Consider the following 20,890-nt stretch of genomic DNA (forward strand, 5'->3'; position numbering starts at 1 on the left):
TCAAAAATTGATCTTCAAATTTTGCATTCAGAAGACAGTATAGGCAGATTTGTCACTTTGTCTTCACTGAGAGATGTTCAAGACATTTTATTAATTTTAATTGAAAAATGTTTTCTTCACATGAAGCAATAGTTATAAAAATACGTGGGAAAAGTCTCAAAGATAAGTTTGGCAGAGATTTATGAAACCCCATTTCATAGTTAAATACACTTTCTATGGTCCACTTCCCTTCTCCTTTTATTCTTGTCTTTGAAATTTAATCTTTGTCCCCCATCTTAAATTATCAAATGTCTCATAGTGTCCACTAAATCTGACTCCAGCTCCACTCCTAGATTTGTGAATAACATACTGGCAAATTTCTATCTGAATTGACTGATGGATTCAATGATTAACCTCAATTATTGTGTTCAAATTAGATAACTAGTTAATTAGGCCCTGAGACTCTAAAAAAACTCACTGAGGTTATCCATTCATTCAATAAGGACTTATCTAGTACCTATTACATAGGAGACACTGTGCAAGTCATAATAGAGAATGTGTATAAACATTACTATTCCATGGATGTAGAAGATAGTTTATAGAGGAAAGACAGATACTAAACAAATAAAGAAGTAGATGCATAGCTGTAAACTCTGATAAATAATTCAAACACAGTATTGAATGATAGACTATGAAATAATCATGTTCTCATTGTCAGATAGATCTGTGGATACCCTTTGCCTACTCTCCCGCCCATAGCAATGGATTGGGTGGAAGGATCACTGGGTGTACCCCACGGGTAAGAGAAATTTAAGTCCATGTTAATGACTTATCTTCGGTCTTGTTGATCTTACTAAACTGTGGTAGTCAGAAACATTAAAATTATACTTTCCATATGGTCAACAGGTAAAAATATCAGTGTAAATTAAATGTTATGTTTCTTCCTTCATAATAGAGACATTTAAATCATATCATCAAATAGCTAAATCAGAATCAATAGTAAAGATAATAATTTTCAATGTAGATGAAGGGTGAAAAAAAAAAGTGGCATGTTTTCCTGCTTTCTTTCATCCTCAGAATAGATATTTCAAAACAGTTTATTTCATAATATATATCTAAGGGAGTTGTTTCTAAATTTTTACTCTGTAAGAATGAATCTATGAAAAAGTTCTATAAGGAGCAATTCAGTTAATTTTACAATTTAAAATGCACTCACAATTTGAAACTATAAATAAATACTTACTAGGGTATAATTTATTTTAAAAGAATCATGTATATTTCATGAATTGTTCCCAGCTATACCAATAAAACTAAGCAATCTAAATATGAATGTGGGAGCATCTCTTTAACGAACACATAAAAATTCAGTACAGTAAATGGATGACTGTGTAATAGAATAATTCGGCTAGCTCCCATGACCTGTGTCATTCTAAGCAAAACATTTCCATTTCTCAAGCTCTACTTCATTATTATAGTATAATCGCTTTTATTAAAAATGTAGAATAATAAAACTGTCAGGATATGTAGGTAAACACAGAGGATTTAAAAATTCAACACATGCTCATCAACTTCTAGCTGTCTTCCACATGTGTTATTCCTTTGACATGTTTTCAGTGACAGGGCACAGAAAACAACCATGACATTGATTTCATGCCTATGCAGCCCCCTCAACATGCCCCCACACCCTGCACACAACATCACCATCAGGTGTTTCCTGAAGCTTCATCTGCAGTTGGTCATTTTGAAATGTTTGTGTCTTCCCTCAAACTGAAGCTGCTGTAGGGAGATTTTTTTCCTCTAACTTTTTACTAAAGTATAATGGTCATTCTGAAAATTATATATGAACCATAAGTGGCAGCTCGGTGAGTTTTCTTAAATTAAACATACTTAGGTCATCAGAATCCAGATCAAAAACAAAACAACAAAACCCAGAATATTTTCAAACCCAGAAACCTCAGGGTCACTTCCAATATGGTTCCAGGGATATCCACTGTCCTGTGTAAGTACTGCTCTTTGTAGAATTTAGAGAAATGGAACCATAGAGGATGTAAGTCATGTGTCTGGCTTCTTGCATTCAGTATAATGTTTGTGATCTTAGCATATATTGTGATATCAGCTGCATGTGTATTCGGTTCATCCTTCCTTGAGTTGCATCCCTTCTGATGTTTGGACTTTTTGTTGTTGTTGTTTGTTTGTTTTGAGTTGTAATGACTAATACTTTCTAAGCCTATGTTTATATACAGGTCTCTGAAGACTATATGGTAATAGTATGCTCTGTTGGATGTAGAATTTCTGGACATACATATATTTAACTGTGGCCAACAATGCAAAACAGTTTTCCAAAGTTGTGTTTATTTTTAGCTCAATGCATTAGAGTTTCAATTACTCCAAACCAGTGGTTCTTAATTAAGCATGATTTTGTAAATATATAGGGGACACTTGACAATGCCTGGAGTCATTTTTTTTTCTTCACAACTACAGGATGCCACTGGAATTCTAGAAATAGAGACCAACAAAGCTGCTTAACATCCTACAATTCACAAGTTATTCCCTACAAAAAAGAATTATCTGTTTGAAAAGGTTAGTGGTGTTGAGATTAAAAAATTTTGCTCTAAAATCTCACCAGAGCTAGGTAAATATCCAGTTTTTGCATTAGCCATTCCAGAAGGCATATTACACAGTGGTTATAACTTATAATTCCCTGACAACTAAATACAGTCATTTAAAATCCTGAGACTTGGTTCTTGGGTGGCTATGCAAATCTTCAGGATCCTAAGATGACTGTTCCAAATGCCCACTGTAAGCTGCATAGCCCTTTTTATTCATAGTCTTTGATTCTGGAAGCAAGTGGACTTGGCTTTAATTCTAAACTCCTCTACCTAGCCAAGTTACTCAACCTCCCTGCATTTCAGTTTCTTCATCTGTGATATGGGAAGACTATTGCCCACACTCATATTGCTCTGTCAATTAGATGTAATGTAGGTAAAATCCTGGCATATACTGAATGTTCAGTGGTTATTACTACCACAGGATAGAAGAGCAAAAAATGCAAATAAATTAAGCTAGAAAGACCAAAGGATTGTATTCTAGTCTTTATCTAGAGCTAACAAGCTGTGAGAACTGGATAAGCAATCAATGTTTTAGAGCTCTTCACTTATCTGTGAAATAAGAGAGTTATAGGAGAAATAAGGTCTTTATAACTTGATTATTCTGTTATTGTATGATTATGACAAGTTATCATTCATCAATAAGTTCATAGTAAGAAGGGGAAATAGAGCACACATTCAGTTAACACAAACTTTTTAGACAAATATTCTCAGAAATACACAGCTACACATAAAGTACTATTGCCATTAAAGTCCAAAAATAAAGAGGGAAAAAAAAGCTGATCTGGCTGGAAGAATTTCAGAACATTAGCATTTGAACTAAGACTTGTACAACAAAGATAGAAAATAGTTCAGACAGGAGTTGAGGAGCAGCATTGAAGCAGAGAAAGCAAAGTAGACAAGGGGAAGCACAAACAGGTCCTAGGGAACAGCGAGTCATCCAGAATCACTTTAGCACAGGAATTGTGAAAGGAGAAAAGAGGTAAGGTAGATGGAGAGTAGATATAAAGGGTTAGGAATGCCAGAAGAATCAGCTTTACTTGGTAGAAATGAAGGATCAGTGCAAATTACAGAAGTGACGAAACCATGGCAAAACATTAGTATCTTATTTGCTAATTCCAGAACCAAGGAACCGTGGAAAGGAGGCTGGGGATTAGAAGCGCAATTTGCAAAATGTGAGATTTTAGATTTGAGAGTAAAAGGCTTTGATGTGAAGAGGCACAAAGAGAAGAACACAGAAACAAGAAATTGTATATGAACATAATTGAAAGAACTGGACAATTGTTTTGTTACAGAAGACAAGAAGTGACGAGGCATCAAAACTGAGATTTCAAGTCTAAATGACAAGGGGATTAAAAGTACAGGAAAATGTTTTGTGCTTTCTTAAATAGCCATCAACAAAGAGGCTCAAAACAGCCATGTTAAGCTGTTTCTCTAAGCAATATTTCTCAAACAATAGTTTACTGAAGAATTTGCTATATTAGCAGAGATTTAGTGTAAAGGAAATTCCCTCATAATTAAGAGAACACTAAATACTATATCTTTCTCTCAGATATTTTCATTTAGCATAAACATACAGTTATGGGGAATCCCATCATTTTACTGGGAATGTATAGGTTTGTGTGTTTATGTTTGAGTGTGTCATTGTGGGTGTGAACTGTTGAGTATCAGGGAGCACTAGTATTTCAAGGGACAAAGTTTGCAGGAATATTCACACATATGATTTGGAACTTATTCTTACAGAACAGTAGGTATTAGTTATGAATCTCTTTGGATAGAATAGTATCATATATCAGGAGGTTATCAGTTGGTCCTGTCTAAGACATGGGAAGAAATGGGATAGAGTTGAGCCTCAAATGTTAATTTACGAATCACTTAAGAGAAGATAGCTGAGATTATAGCAGAGACATTTCTGTAAGGGACTAGAGAAGTTAATAAGAAATAAAATCGACATTTAAAAGACTAATGAGTAGAAAAGAGATTGAACTGTTACTTGGAGTCAAAAATCTAAGGGAAATTATTTTGAAAGGACATGTCTGAGTAACTCAGGAAGTTACAGAAACGTCACCTAAGTGTTGTACGCTGAGTCTTCAATGTGGAATTCCAGACCTTCCCTAAGAGTCCTATTATTGAAGTGAAAAATCCAGAAGCAATACTCCTCCTGCGAGTTCTAAGGCTACTCTGCTCAGATTTAGACCCATTGTTTAAGTGCTCCAATATTTAACAGATGTAGGTAGAACAACAAACTAATTGGCATAACCATGAGTTTTTTGAGTATATAACAAATGGATCTCACATAAGAAACACTAGATATTTTGATGTCTGGCAAAGGAAAGGATAAAGGAAAAAAAAAACAGAATGGAATGGAAAGGAGCAGCATCATATTGTCACCTAGACATTTATATCAGAAAAAAATAGAAGGAGAAGGAAAAGGAGAAGAAAAGTAATTAAATATAAGTTAAGGCCCTTCACCAGCTCTGCATTGACATAGCTTCCACTGAATGGAGAAGGGTGGCTAAATTGCCCACTGAGCTAAATTGGCATAGAGGGGAATAATGTGTTGCTAGATAGAAGAAAGATAAAGCAGAACAAATTATCTAGGTGATATGCACTGATCAAAATTATTCAACTTTAGCTGCTCAGCTTCCACAATCAATTTATCTAAAAGCTGATATAGATGAATCAGTAAGAATTTTTATATAATATTTAACTTAAAGATCAATTTAGTATAGCTGTTTAGCTCCCAGAATATGGTCAGAAAGTATTCCATTTTTTCAATTAGCACTGATTTTGGGAAGGTTATTATTAAAGCAAGCATCATGAACTAATGAGTACAGAAGAGAAATTTTAAACCAATTGTGTCTCTATAACTATCCACCACATAAAATATTCTAAATATTTGATTCTTTAAAAAGAAAACAATGAACTTCTAGAGCATTATATGATTTGCCTAACAGACTTAGGATTTTTCTTCTCAGAAAATAAATTCTTAGTATAATAGTTCAGAAAAAAAATTTCAATGAAGTAAAATATTTTATGTCCTTCAAGAATGGCCACAATTACACTAAATTTTAAAAAGTGAATATGAAGCATTTTGGATATTGGAAAATTCATGAAAAGCAATGCCTAAAATATAGATTAATAGGATGGCTACTCTCGGATTATTATTTTAATCACTTCTACTAATGAAATTATAATGAAATCTAGCTCTAGTTTTGCACAACCTAGACGCCACATCCTTCACTATCTCAAAGGTCTTTCTGCTGCATAAGAAAATGTTGTTTATATTTTGAGAGCAACAAATCTCTTCTGTTTAGAAACAATTTCAAAGCAAAAGCCTGAACTTAATCTTTCTTTTCCCTCCTTTCTTTATTTTTTCTGGAGACAGTACTTCATGTCCTAAAATTCCTAGCATGTGCATCATATGTGACGCGACAAATCAATGTTTGTGTACTCATCACAGTAAATCATATGACAGTGATAATTTACTTTGGGTCAGTTTTTCCCCTTTCTCCACCTCTAGAAGAAAAATATTAAGTATTAAGCAATTCTAAATAGCAATAAAAAAACATATTTGGGGAAATTTAAATCATTTCCTTGGCTAGAACTAATGGACCAGGCCTCAAAGAGACTTATACTGCTGGTCTGGCATATGCATTAAGGTTTCTTAACATTGTCTGTTATGAAGATAAAATTGTAATGGCAATCCCTTTGTTCTTAAGGCTCTATACAATAACACTATCATTATTCAAAACATATTACTTGCAGATTTTGAATTGCACACTTTTCACTAATTGTAAATTTAAGGGTAAAGCTTTGAAAAAAAAATCTCTTCAGGATGAAATGTAGAGAAAGGCTCAAGAACTAGGTAATACACTGCCAAGCTTGTGTGCAATGACACCTGGGTGTGATAATCCACACAGAACTTCCATCTGTTATTTCTTAATTTACCCTCAGCTGTTTCAATAATGTGACATTGTTCGTTGTTTCTCAATCTTTTCAAAATATTTCTTCTTCCTTTTTTTAAACTCACACCATTACAGTTATGTAATAAAACATTACTCTCTCAACTAGGCAACTTTGTTTGGCTAGCTTCTCTGAGAGGAGATGAAAAATGTTAACTGTGGAAAAATTTGGGGGGGGGGAGACTATCTTCAGATAATATAAATAAGAAATTATTAAAGGAATTAAAAAATATGAGCTGTAGGGAAATGAATTTTGGAAAAATTAAGGAGGTATATTTGGGGAAAATTTAGGGGAGGAAACAGTGTTTCTTTGAAATACTACTTTCTAGGGATATTAATAAGGATTATGAATAATTGGAAAGTTTTGAGATGTTTTAAAGTAGATAAACTCAACTTTTGCTGAAAACTTCTAATATGCTTTGTAAACTTCTAATATGCTTTGTAATTCCCCAAGAGATGAATGAACAGGACAAGCAGATTAACCAAACTTATGTGATGCTTTTGTTCAGATATCTCAGGGGGATGATGTTCTATGATAAAAGGGCATTTTAGAAATGCTGAGCTCAGGAGTTCAGCTCATTGGATCTATCATTTTTGACATTAGACCACATGGGTGACAGTACATATTTACAAGATCCATACAGCATAACCCTTGACTGTCTATCTTTAACAAAACTTTCAGTCACACATCTCTCCACTCAGAAATGAAAGGTTCTGTGCTGGTCAGGAGTCTCCCTATTCCCAAAATTTTTCCAAACACTCCAGGCACTTCCATATTCCCAAGCTTTATTCATGTTCTACCATCTTCCAGATGCCTTTATCCTTCTTCCCTTTGCCTCTCAAAATCCCATTTCCCCTTTGAAGTTTCACCCTCAAGTATTCTACACTGCATATTCTATGTGCTTCTCTTTAAGGCTGTAACGGTCAAACTTGTCTGTGTACTAGAAGATGAGGGAGTCTGAGAAAAACTGACTCCTGGATCTTACCCAGCTATTTTAATATAATAGGTTAGAAATATCACCTGAACATTGGGATTTTAAAAATCCCCCAGTGATGACAAGACATAGCCAATGTTGAGAGTCACTGCTTTGGAGTTCATGGGAGTTTGCTTCTGTTCTTAATTGACCTATATTATTTAAAAACGGTGCTTAATACTTTTTAAAGGAGAAAATTTAACCCTCTTTATGTTCACAAATCCCCTGAACCTAACAGAGTTTTTTAATGGAAAATAGAAAGAAGGAAGGAAAGAAAGTTTAATTTCCAACAATGATGCTGATGTTATTAAAAGATTTTCCAGATTACTCTGTTCTTCCATTTCTAAGATTAACTATATATTATTTATACCATTAAGGAAAGTAGGTCCCAAATCTCAGTTTGGATCAGCACAAAATGGAAATTTTGTAGAAATAATGCCAAAGCTTTCTACCTCAGACCTAGTGAGTCAGAATCTCTGTGGCAAAAACTGCAGAAGCTTATTTTGATTTTGTTGGTGTTTTGTAAGCTGCCATTCTAATGTCAATAGTAAACAGATTCATTTTGTTAATCATTGATTCAAAAGAGAGGCTATATAATTTGTTGCTTTTTACAAAAATATTTACGTATTATAGTGGTTTCGGGAGGATTCAGTCACAGAAAACATTACCATCCATCTATCCCCAAAATAAATAATTTTTAAAAAAGATAATAAACCTCAATCTCAAGAGAATACACATTATGGATGTGACTCGAATCAAATTCAAATGTACAAGGAAGCTTTATTTTATTATTACTATTTACAAAGCTTTCTTTCTGTGTCATAGTATTAGTTATAAATGGGATTGAATTGCCCAAAATTATGCAATAAATCACATTCAGCTTCTATTAAAATAACGAATTTCTTTAAGTGTGTTAGCATGACACTTGGTGAAAATCAATTATCCAAAAGGAACCAGGAAATGTGGGCAGTCATTATCAGGGTAAGAGCTCATTTTTTAGGCAATTAAGTAAGACTTTTAACTTATTAAAACTTTTTAAACCAGGAATCTCAAGCATGCTGTGACCCTGAAGTCAGTTGAACCACATTTGACCCACAGCCCATGTGACAGTCATCTGGACCTTCTGCTCTGTTAATATTTGTTTCCTATCCTCACTAGTCACCCCGACCAGTTTATAACATGAAAGAAAGTTTCAATTTATATGCTGTCTCTTCAGTGGCTGAATGAACAATAGATGAACTAAAGAAAAGAATAATCAGAAAAAGCACACACACCACCAGAGAAGATTTACTGCATTAACTGCCATAATTGTATGTGCTTCTCTGTGTCTCTATCTTCTGATATTATGTTGTACAGTGTCCTCTTGCTCCCACTTTGGGTTGGGCCCTGTAACTTTACATTTCCAATGGGACAGCAGCAACTTAATCAGATTTGGAATCTTAAAAAGGTGTTTCTACTTGCCACAACTCTAATGAGACCTGTCCAGGCTAGCCTACAGGATAGCCTCATCCAGAGACACAATGGAAGAAAGCTGTCATGGAACCAAGGATCCCCCTTATCACCCAGCCCACAACAAACCCACATCTGGCCCGGGTGCATGAGAAAGCCCCACTGAGATCACCCAAGCCTTTTTCACAGACCAGCAGAACCACTCATCCCACCCACTTGCTAAGGTACTTTTAAGCCATGATATTTGGGGAATATTTATTAATAGCAAAGCTGATACAATTGTCTTCATTGTTTGAAAAGCAGTCCTTTGAAACACTGTGGATCTTCCTTGTTCCAGTTCTACTAAGGAGAAAAAAGTTGTATTGGTAGGAAGACAAATTTCAATTTAAGGAAATATTCTCTAACAAGTCATAGTTGTTTGAAGGTGGAATGAGCTAATTTTCATGATGCTAGAATAAATCAAGTCAAGGTTAATACACATCCATTTATTCATTCAAAAACTATGTATCATCTTTACCTTTAATGCTACAAAATTATATATAAGTAATCAGTACATGTATGTGGTAGAGAATATTTGCTTTTTCATTATGGATAAATGTTAGAAATAAGAACCAAATACACATTCCCTCTGTAATCCTCTTGGACATAGCTGCCAGAATTCCCAGCAAATCTTTACTTAAAACTGCCATTCACCCTAGAAACAGAGAGATGACCACTATGTGGATCTAACAAAATAAATTATTTATCCTATCATTCATTCATGTCAAGGGTCACTAGCTAGCAGTGTGCAGCTGGATTTTGTTTAGTCTTTCAGTGTTTTTCTTTTTAAAAAAAAAAAAAGATAAAGTAAATACTTTTTAATTCTGATCACCACTGTTCCTCACAAATCCTATTTCACATATTTATAATACCAAACTGAACCCTTTAGGTATTTAAGTTTAAAGACTTGGCTTAGTACATACTTATGAAACACATGTCTCCTAAAAGTTATGAGAAATACAGATGAATTAAATGTTGATTTAGTCTTAGGAATGTTAGAGGTTGTCTGGAGAGAGTATAATTACTTCTATCAAGAAATTATGATAAAATGAATGGGTCTGTGCTATAAAAAGATATAGATAAAATGCCACAGGATCTTACAGTCAGAAACAACTGGATGGCACTAGACTACACAGCAAAAGCACAATACGTGGGCCTAGACATGAGCAGGTCTCTTTTGTTCTTTGAATGTGGTTTCACATTGCTCTAACATAGCTACTGTTTTGGGTCTAAGCATTTGCAACATAACATTCATTGGAGTTCTCTAACAAGTGGGCCCCATATCCCTGCTCTCACCCAAATTTTGATTAAATGATGTAATTTAGAAGTGACTTGGCCTAGTGGGATTTTCCTTTCCTTCCTCAATTAGGAATCCTGAGATTGTCACTTTCATGTGTTGCTGACATAGCCCTACTGTTTTTCATTACCTTTGATCTTTAACAAATTTGTTTTGAACTTTTTGATCCTGAAAAGTCAATATTGATATATTCAAAGCTGAAGTGATTTCCATAGTAAAAGCCCATAATTTTTAATGTCTATAAAACAGTTGGTTAATAAATATATAATTAATGATTGCATATCTGTTTAGTAAATTCTTTTAAAAATTACATCCTAAAACATCAGTCTGGAGTCATCAAAACACTAAAAGTGAACATCACTTTGACTCAGAACTAATGCTTCTTCTTCATAACAAAAAGCAGGGCTTCAACAGAGCAGGCATGGAGGCCACACAGATAACAAATATGAAGTATTATCATCATGTCCTTCAAATGAACTAACTTGCCCATCCACTTTCAGCAACTCCGATTCAGGAAATGTTGAATTTTCCTCAATTAGAGCTCATGTCCAAGTGACTGTAATCAAATACATAAATAAACTGAAGCTTTCCCATGAGAACAAACTGTCAAAACTATGTATGTCCAGTCACAGAAATGAAGAGTCTGAGTTTACAAATGCTGCAGACTTCTTTAAAGCTACTCTCTCCCTTTGGACCTACAGGTCATCTTTCAAGTAAGTACCACAGTATGACTGACCCACCCTTCCTTCCTTCCTTCCTTCCTTTCTTCCTTCCTTCCGTGTATAAAAAGCTGATTACTCAAAATATAAAAATTTCCAGATGATATAAAACTATTAAATCATTGTACCTGAATATTTTGATTTTCCTCATTTCAGACATTCCAAATCTTTATATAAAAAGTCATTTCTAAATCACACCAGCACCCCCAGATAAACACAACATCCCTACTCTACTTAGACAATGAGGTTTGCATAGCTCCTAAAGAGAGACTTTCCCATGCTTCAAACTACTCCCTGCTCCTCCTACACCCAAAACCATGAATTGTCAATTTCATACCTCTTTCTGGAGTTTCCTTGAAGATTGTATGAATGTGACTTGTCTACAAATACAATAAGGGTTCAATGAAAGGTAGTTCTTAGTATTAATATTAATACCTGCTGCTGCTGCTGCTGCTGCTAATGATGGCAAGTTTATTGGAGAAATTTTAAATGTGTGTTGACTGTGGATGAAATAATACTAGAGGGAGTAAATTACTTACTGCATTACATTAAAATGTATAACAAATTAGTTTATCAATTGATGATGACCACTTAAAGGTACTTTTGCAACTAGAAAAATAAATAGGTATAGTAAGGTCTGATAATTTTTTTCATGATGAACATTACTTGCCTTACGCAAACGTGTTTTTGTTTTGGTCTTTGTAATTTATTTTAAAGACCAATTTGTGTCTGCTTCTTGTGCTATAATCATAAAGGAGCTTTAACTCGCAGCACTATAACACCCTGAGCTCAACAAAAAACATTAATTTTTAATAAACATGTCTGCTATAAAATAAATGTGTTCTTCTATTAATCAGTTTCATGCCCTACAGTGTTATAAACTTCATATTCATTACCCTATGTTCATTTTATAAGTGTATTTTTTCACTCTAATAACAAGGAAAAATAACAAATACAATTGCTTTGTTCTGTCAATTAATCATCACTTGTATAAAAATCATCATTCACATTTTTTTTAATCTCTAAAACTGAATTTCCAATGACCATGTTACCCTAACAGGTAAATTCATGTTCCTTATTTCTCTCTCTTTCTCTCTCTCTTTTCTTTAACTAAACAAATTCCCAATCCATTTTATCTTACAGCCAAACACTGGTAAAAATATTTTTATAAAGAGAGAATTACATTTATTTCAGATTTGATTGGCACAGCTTCCTATGAGAAAACTTGTTGCATAAAAAGAGGGGATATTTATGTATTATACCACTTCATCAGCACATTATTAATTATTTTTCTATGTACTTTCTTTTCACTTGGATGACTTTGTACCATTTTTTCTCTGTCTAAAGCATGTACTTCTGATGAGAGAAAGGTGTTAGAGAGAGGCTTAAATCAAAGAGAATCATAAAAACATAAATACAAAACAAAAATCCAAAAATGTATCATGATTTCTTTACATTTTGAAGTGAATTTTATGTTTTATATTATTTGTTCAGGTTTTTAAAAATTATCCCCAAAGCACTATGGAAGTCAGTCCGATGTTCCTCCTTATTCATGTATAAAAATCTGAAATATGGTGTTGTCTTTTCATGTTAGCAATTTCAGCTTAGCTTTTATATTGAGCTAGTGAAGGAATAGACAAAAATGATTCCACTCTGAAACGTTTATGATTTTAAATATATAATGGATATTTATGATAAATGTATAACATGGCTTATTCTATTCCTATATAAATAATAAATCTTGAACCTTGAAATTAGAATTCAGACACCACAATAGGCCACTAACCACTCCCAGGAGACCCCAAAACAAAATTAAGGTCTTTTTCTAGTCTTTCTTATTCCATTCTACTGCTTTCTACATTTCAGCGTGAAAGGAATATGTCTGCCAAAAACACTCTCAGAATTCCACCACTAACAGATACTTGTAAAAATAAAACTTTTGAAAACACATAAAGAAAAGAAACGGCATGTACTAAATGATGTTAAGATCCCAATGTGATTTTCATTAGTCTTGGGCTTTGGCAGCATAACGCTTTAGTGTCTCAGATCCCAGATTAATAGACCAGTCCTCAATGCTAGGGCTGATGAAGAACCATTTGCATAGTTTGATATTACTTGTGACTTTTTAGTGTTACTTCTAATGAAAAATCACCACAAAAATAACTTTAGAACACTAAAAAAGGTTCAAAAAGTTATTGTTTCCAAAGAACACTATATAAAGTTTAGCCTGTAAAAATCATTTCCATTTATTTTTCAAATTCTTTTTTTTCCACTCTTTACTTCTAGAAAGAATTTGAAACAACAAGTGCAAAGGTACACATAATAGAATTGAAAAAAAAAATGCAATATCAAATCAAATTGGAAGAGATCATTCTAGTAAAATCCCAGATAACTCTTCATGGAAATAAAATTCAGATGAAAAGTCTTTATACAGGTGTAATATTTTTTTGAGGAGAAATAGATTTTTCTTGATATCACAATCTAAGGTTGATTTACAGCATGTGTATATTGAAAACTTACTAAACAATATGAGTTTACAGTAAGATTGAAATATTTTCATTTATAGTTCTACTGAAGTTACATTATGGTTCTTCACTTGAATGTGCTATATATAATATTAAAACATAAACTGATGACTTGTTTGCATAAAGATAAATTATTATAATTGCCAGAGATAAACTTCTCTAGGAATATAGAAAAGGAAGTTTTTAAAAGCCTGAAGTCATGTGTCCGTGAAAAACATTTAATACTAAGTGTTGGTTTACACCTTGGATTTTAAGGATCTATTTAATTTGATTATGTAAGTGGTGAGGGTCAGAACTCAGTGTTGTTGGTTGAAACATATGAAAATACTTTTTGTGATGTGTTTTCTTCCTAGGAAATGATTAAACTTTAAGTGTTTCTCTTGAGTAAAAGGAGACTCATCTAGACAAGCCTAAGCTATAAGAGCATTTGCAGAAAGAGCTACAAAATGTGTTCAAGAGTTACCAATTTTAAATGCTCAAGGCTGAGTAGTCTCATTGATCCCAAAGTTCTGCATGATATACAAAAGCAAGATGATAGATATAGATGCTCCTTGATTAGTGATTAAAGGAACTATGCCTTTGCTCCTTGCCTTACAGACATGATATGAAGATATGAATCTAAAATGTCCAAGGAAGATGTTTTAAAAATAGACCGGTAACTAACTATGTGAGATGATCTGGGAATCTTTATTGTAGGAGGCCTAGACATTTTTAGATACTGTATCTGAATCATGTCAGATTCCTCCCAGACTTCTTGGTATCTCATTCAGCCATGGAATTTAAATGAACACCATCTACTCCAAAACTCTCATCTTACTTTTTCCACTTGAGGGATGAGTTCTACTTTGTGAAATTTAGGGAAATTATGCTATTGGTTGATTTTTAATTACTTTTTAAAGAAATAAGTAAACCTCTTGATCTCTTCTCTCTCAGGTAATTTAGATATGCAAATTAATTATTCTTCAGATCTGCTTTCCCAGGACACTATTGTCTCTTTTGTGACACGTCATCTGATTGTACCATCGTAAGTACTAGATGATATGTCTAGGGAGCTCAAAGTCCCTCAAAGAATACCAAATGAGTTGAATTAAATGCAAGTGTTTAATTACGGGGGCGGGGGGGGGGGAGCAGCTTATATAGAGAAATTTGGAATGGTGTCAAAATTCAGATATTTCCAAACAAAAATCCCTGAGCTGATCTGTATCAATAATTGACATTTAAATGAATTGTTTATAAGCAACCAAGTTGTGGTTGTTGTTTTTGTTTTGTTTTTTGAATTTTTTTTTAATTTTGTAACTGGTTTCTCTAGCACAAGTGAAACATTTGCTAATCAAGTGGATATGATAACCCACGTGCAAGTCCCTCAGGAAGTACAGCACAGACAAGGACATAATAAGAAGGAAAGGTCTGGTAAATGGATCTCTGACCAGAAAAGTCAAGTCTGAGAAAGATGTCTCAATGTGAGTTACTAGGCAGTTCAGGATAGCCAAGGGGACAAGATACCTGTCCAAGAAAGCCAACAAAGAAAATGAAATGTGGCATGCGATGAAAGCAAATGTGCCAAAGGCAAGCCTAATCCACGTACCAGCTTGCCAAAAGAGTACAACTAGCTATCAGGATGTCAAGGCTGTATTTTACTGAGTATCAGCCAAAATTCTCTCTGAGGAATTGTGCCTAATTATTTGAATCCAATTCTCTTTCCCTCATCCCCATCAAACCCTAATCAAAGCAGTGCCAATTGTCAAGGTGCCAGCTGATCAATAAATTCCCAATTCCCACATCTAGCCTTGACCTTCTTTCATTAGTTTTGTTTTAAAACAATTTTCTGGTATAACCTTTCTGGTAGCTACCTTTTCTCTTTTAGATTAACAGTATCAAGAAGCCATCATTTTAATCTATTAAATTTCATTCTAGTTATCTAGACAAAGAATATCAATTTTCACAAAGGATCTGTTCTTTCTATCAAAGTCAACCACCACATATAGTGTAGTTAGATTGCAATACACCTGCAAGTAGCACCTAAGTATACAATTCATCAGGACTGAGTGTGGATTTGGCATGGAGACCACCTGCCTCAATCCCAAGCACTCCCCAGTGGGATAATACATCATCAATAATGGCTAGGTGACCTGTTTTTTTTTTCCAGTACCTTGCCTTCCCAAACTACTATGGGTGGTCTTTTTGAGTGGTATCTTATTGGAGTTGAATTTGGAATCATCAGTGCAACTATCTTGCCTTTTTGAAATCACATGTGCACTTGGGAAAAAGTAGAGAATAATTACTTAGGATAAGGAGAAGTTTTGAGGATATTTGGCAGGTGAATTCACATTTGGGAAGCCGTTCTGGATTTATTATTATTATTATTATTATTATTATTATTATTTACTGCAGTTGCTCCATAGTATTTGCAAATACATATTTAAGTAGGTACAGATTGTGATATTAAATCCACTGTATGAATTTAGCATGATGCCCTGGTTTAAATCCCCAGTACTGAATAAAAAAATCATAAAAAGCATATGTATGAACTTAAGTATAATTTAGGGTCAAAGAAGTATTTAAAACAAATTTGCACTAGCCCTGTGTCTTAAGCATTATGAAAGTATGTTGTTTTTATTAGTAATATTGTAGAAATCTTTAATACACAAAAAAATGGTCATACTTAACATAATTATAGTCTTTAAAGTCCACTATTATTTATTATGTAACAACCACAGAATGCCAGGAATTCCATCCATATACTTTATTATTCTGTATTTAATTCTAGATCAACAGCCAGTGGTTGCAACTTGACTTTAACACTTTCTATTGATAATGTTTAGTATCTCTACATGTTTAGAATGTTGCTTGGGAAAAGCCTAAAACTGATATATAAATCTTTCTTTTTAAAGAAATCTGTTTTATGAGGAAGCAATTGTTGTGTTCATTTTCTAGCTACTTTAAAATTACTAAAAGTACATAAGCTAAGGAATCAGGAGTTAAAGAATCAATGGAGAAGTTTCTTCTCCCACAGAGAGTGTCCTTTCCTCCCAAATAAAACCTTAGCTCATACTTCAATCTTTACCCACATTTTGCCTGGCCACAGATTTTTCCCACAGTGTACAATTTTTCCTATTGCCCCATTATTTCCTGAACTGTTGGTCTGATATTCCTGAATGAGCTATAAAATGGGAACTCTAGAACAGTAGCTCTCAAGTTCAAATTTACCTCACAACACATTACTTCAGAAGATCTAGCATTTGCAGCACTAAAACACAGCCCTTGAGCGTAATCAGTTGAAAGAACCAAGCACAATATTTCCTATTCGGAGGGCTGTGCCACAGCCCTCAGAAACTGTGAGGGATTGCATAATGTTTCAAAAGTTTTTTCCAGTGCAGTGTCACTCATGTGCTTGAATAGTTAAGATTTTTTAAAATATATTTTGAGGAGTTGATAAGAGCTTGAGTACAGAGTTTCAGAAAATAGAAAATAAAAGGACTCCTTCAGCATGCACAAAGTTAACTTCAGGCATTCTTCATTGTTTTGCTGTATCTTACTGTGCAAATCCCCAAGTTAAGGATGAAGGAGAGGAAGGATTGTTCCTGAGAGCGCTTGAGCCACCTGGGACTAACATTACTCACCTAAAGATGGGTCTTTGGAGATGTTTCTTCCTGATTGTGACGTGGTCATCCATTTAAAGGTGAAAGTTGAACTTCTTCCTGGAAGCCACTCCAGAAAATCCAGGGAAGGAATGTGGAAGCTTATCCTGATCTATCGTGCTGCAAGGAGGCCAGAAGGAAAAAGTGGTTTCCTCTTTCTCTTTTTGGGTGCTGGGAGAAAACTTCCCTGCTCTCTGCCAGCTGAGCAGTGTGTCCATAGAGGCCACATAAGACAGGCACGTTGGGGCACTCCCCCACAGAGCAGGGTGTGCAAAAACCACCAAGAGTCACGTTGATATGGGCCAGAGGAGCATACGGGGCCCTCGGAAACAGAACAAAACAAACAGAAAACTGCCTACCCCAAGTGTCACCCAGGTAGGAGCTCCCTAAGTTATTGCAGCAGCCATGAGAGCGCTCTTTCCACATGCTGGTCAAGCTCGGAAAGGATAAGTCCCTCCCTGTCTTTAAAACAGCCTGTTCTGAGGCTCAACTTTTTTTCTTCAAAATAAAAGTTGTACAGCTGGTTCAGCAGTCCCATGTGAGTACCCTCTGAAAAAAAAGTTTGTCCTGTTAAAATAAGAACTGTATACAAATTAATGAAGAAAGATGGGCTCGGGTTGCAGGGCTGGCTCTGCTTCAAGAGATTATAATTATTTTACAATCTTGCTTTTATTCATGCTGGATGAAGTGTGGAGACGGCTCATCATTTTTGGCACTTGTAACCTAATAACCTGCACTTGGCTCAAGTTGAAGATGCCATTACACTGATAGAAGCCCATGTGAGGCTTGCCAGAGGTACAGAAGTTAGAAAAACAAAAATTGCTCAATTCTGTTGGTGACATTGTACCTAGATGTCTATACTCAAAAGAGGCTTTCCAACTAAGAGGAAGCACTGCAGAAAAAGAAATGAAAACACATGCATGAATACACACACACACACACACACACACACATAAATCCCGCAAACAGCCTGGGAGTCCAAGGTTTTATTATATGATGGAATTTGAATTTATAAAAATAAAAGGAAAGACAAGAAGGTATAAAAGAGTATGTGAACAACTGAAAATAAATGACATTAAAAACTGTTTTATTTAGAAAACTTAGTCTTGCACTGCAGGAACTCTTATTCTAGTTCCAGATAATGTGAATTCTCATTTTTCAACAAATCCTGTTTTGGAGACTTTCCTGATGGCTAACGAAGTTCCTGCTCAATTAATAATGTCATAAGGTTCCAGGCCAGAGGTTTGGTATGTGATAAAACAATGATCTCAAAGCATGGTTAAAATATTTTTAAAGTATACATTTAATGAAGGAGGAAAATGAGCCACACACATGCCTTTAGCTGAATGATCCATGAAAACAAGAATCAAGTGTCACAAAGAAGGACAGGACCTGTAGTCCTTAGCACTATCCAAATACTTCTGGAGGAGCAAGAATACCTTTTGATTTTCTTCCCAGAGGAGAGACAAGGAAGGAGAGGAGAATAACAAATCATTGACTTTATCAAGAAGTTCTAATTCAGAATAGGAAATGTAGTCAGTCTGAGAGCACTAATAACAAAATGAATGGGTTCTAGTTCTGGTTCTATCATGAACATGCTGGATCACTGGCAAATTTCTTGACCTATCTGTGCCCTGGTTGACTTGTTCATAAAATGAAGTTATCATATTAATTAAATTATATGGTTCTTTTCTATCTGTTATGGTACTATCATTTTATTTACAAATATCATTAGTTTGCTTCTTGTAAATAAGTTAACATGGAAGTTCTGATGTCTGATACTGCAAAATCTATACACATAACCTGTAGACTTTTAAATAAATTTATTTTATATTACATGCATTCATATAGATATTTATTTATATAGTGACATCTAAATCAGTGTTTCCACCATTATCACATATGTTCTATGCAGCAGTTAATTATGGAGACCACCTACATTCAAACTTGCTGTGGCTTTCTTTGTTATGTAGGAAGGTACACAAGTAAAACATTGTGCAGTTTTCTTGAAAGTTTTTTTTTTGCATTTGTGAATAGAATTTAATTTCATTGGTCATGGTTTACCTATCTTACTATTATTTTAACATAAAAATTCCTCCTGAGGGACAATGCAAGAGAATTATCTCAAAAACTTTAAAAATTAATTTTGTCTACTTTTAAATTTAAAAATGTAAGATGGTTTTTCATAAATATGATAGAAGAAACTCAAAACAAATACCTATAAACAACTAGCCAAGGTGCAATTTGAATAGCAAGCCAAGTATGCTAACATGAAGCTAAAAGACTTGATTATCAACTGAAGAACCTGAAAGTTGATAAATTAATCATAGGAAATCCATAAGATCTTCCTTATGATGGATATATATATTTTCTCTTAAGTGATTAAGAGAGATAAGTTAAAGTTACATATGCAATAAGCCGTATTTAACCCCCAATCTCAATGCCAAAAAAAAACAATAAAAAAATACCTACAAATATCCATTTAGCACAAAGAAAAAAATATCTATTTAAAAATGTTTTTATTAGCTTTTTCTCAAAGAGTACTTAAATTGGATATTGGGAAGGAAAGTTTCCTTTGCTGACTTAGTCAGTTTTTCACATGATATTCAATAAGATGAAAAGACCTCACTATTATTGCTTAAGTTACAAAAATAATTTCCTATATTAACACAACTGTGCTGTGCAAAATGCTAAAATTTATGGCATAAATAATCAGGCTAACTCTGTTATAAAGTGGACTAAGTGTAATTTATTATGAAAAGTTTTGTTTTCTGGAGGCAGACATCAGAAATGGTGTTTATATTTTTCCTGGTATGGTAAAACAAATACAGTCCTACTGTCTTAACACCTCTCTCTCCTCTCTCTCTCTCTCTCTCTCTCTCTCTCTCTCTCTCTCTCTCACACACACACACACACACACACATACACATATTCACACTCACACATACACACACACATATACCTCAAACATATATAACACGCTGGCATACATCCCAAATCCTCTCAGAACTGTTAAATACAGTCATAATAGGCAATTCAGCAAACTCAGCTGAAACCAATATACCCATCTTAACTACCACATTTTGTATGATAAAATAGATGGATCAATTCATATGACTTCCAAACCAAAAGTATACTACAAGTGTCTCTCAATGATCATGGTAATCAGGTGAGTTTTTTCTTTTTTACTGCTGGTTCTCTGGCTCTGTAATACTCAAGTGACAAAGCATGCAATGGCAGAAAGATCGGTTGATATTATGCACCCAAGTGACAGGAAATTAATATATCAGCAAGTTGTCTCTTTAACCATAGAAGTTTAGCCAAATCTGAGACCAAGCGTGTGTTTTTCTTGTTTTCAACATAGTTTGACACAATGTCACAAGTTACACATTTAAAGGCATTTTAAATTAAGTGGGATAGGGTAAAGAAAATGCAAGAAAGAAAGAAAGGATTAGATGGTATTTTAGGTTTTATCAATATATACATAAATATTATCATTTTCATTTTTGAAAAAAAAAATCTGCTTCTTTCCCTTTTGCCTCTCTTCTTGCACCAGGGTTAAAGCTAGCCTTCAGTATGATTAGAATATAATATACATTGAACTTCATTTCAGTCATTCCCAATTTTTTATTTTTTGACATATCACATATGAAGGATGAAATAAGTGTACATGTGATACTGTACATTTGATACTGCCCC

General features: G+C 34.1%; 1 protein-coding gene across 7 annotated transcripts in view; it reads right to left on the bottom strand.

Moving 5' to 3' along the window:
- Positions 1 to 20,890, bottom strand: part of Pde1a (phosphodiesterase 1A) — a 349,265-nt gene that overhangs the window by 229,986 nt on the left and 98,389 nt on the right. The window contains exon 1 of one of the 7 annotated variants that reach the window (XM_048808125.1): positions 17,174 to 17,655. The exons of the other annotated variants lie outside the window; for them this stretch is intronic. Coding sequence (XP_048664082.1) covers positions 17,174 to 17,226 — 53 coding nt within the window. The 5' untranslated portion in view covers positions 17,227 to 17,655. Of the gene's footprint in view, positions 1 to 17,173; positions 17,656 to 20,890 lie in introns of those variants that run through there. 7 annotated transcript variants of the gene reach the window in all.

This window comes from Marmota marmota, unplaced genomic scaffold (assembly GCF_001458135.2).
Source record: "Marmota marmota marmota unplaced genomic scaffold, marMar, whole genome shotgun sequence".
NCBI lineage: Eukaryota > Metazoa > Chordata > Mammalia > Rodentia > Sciuridae > Marmota > Marmota marmota.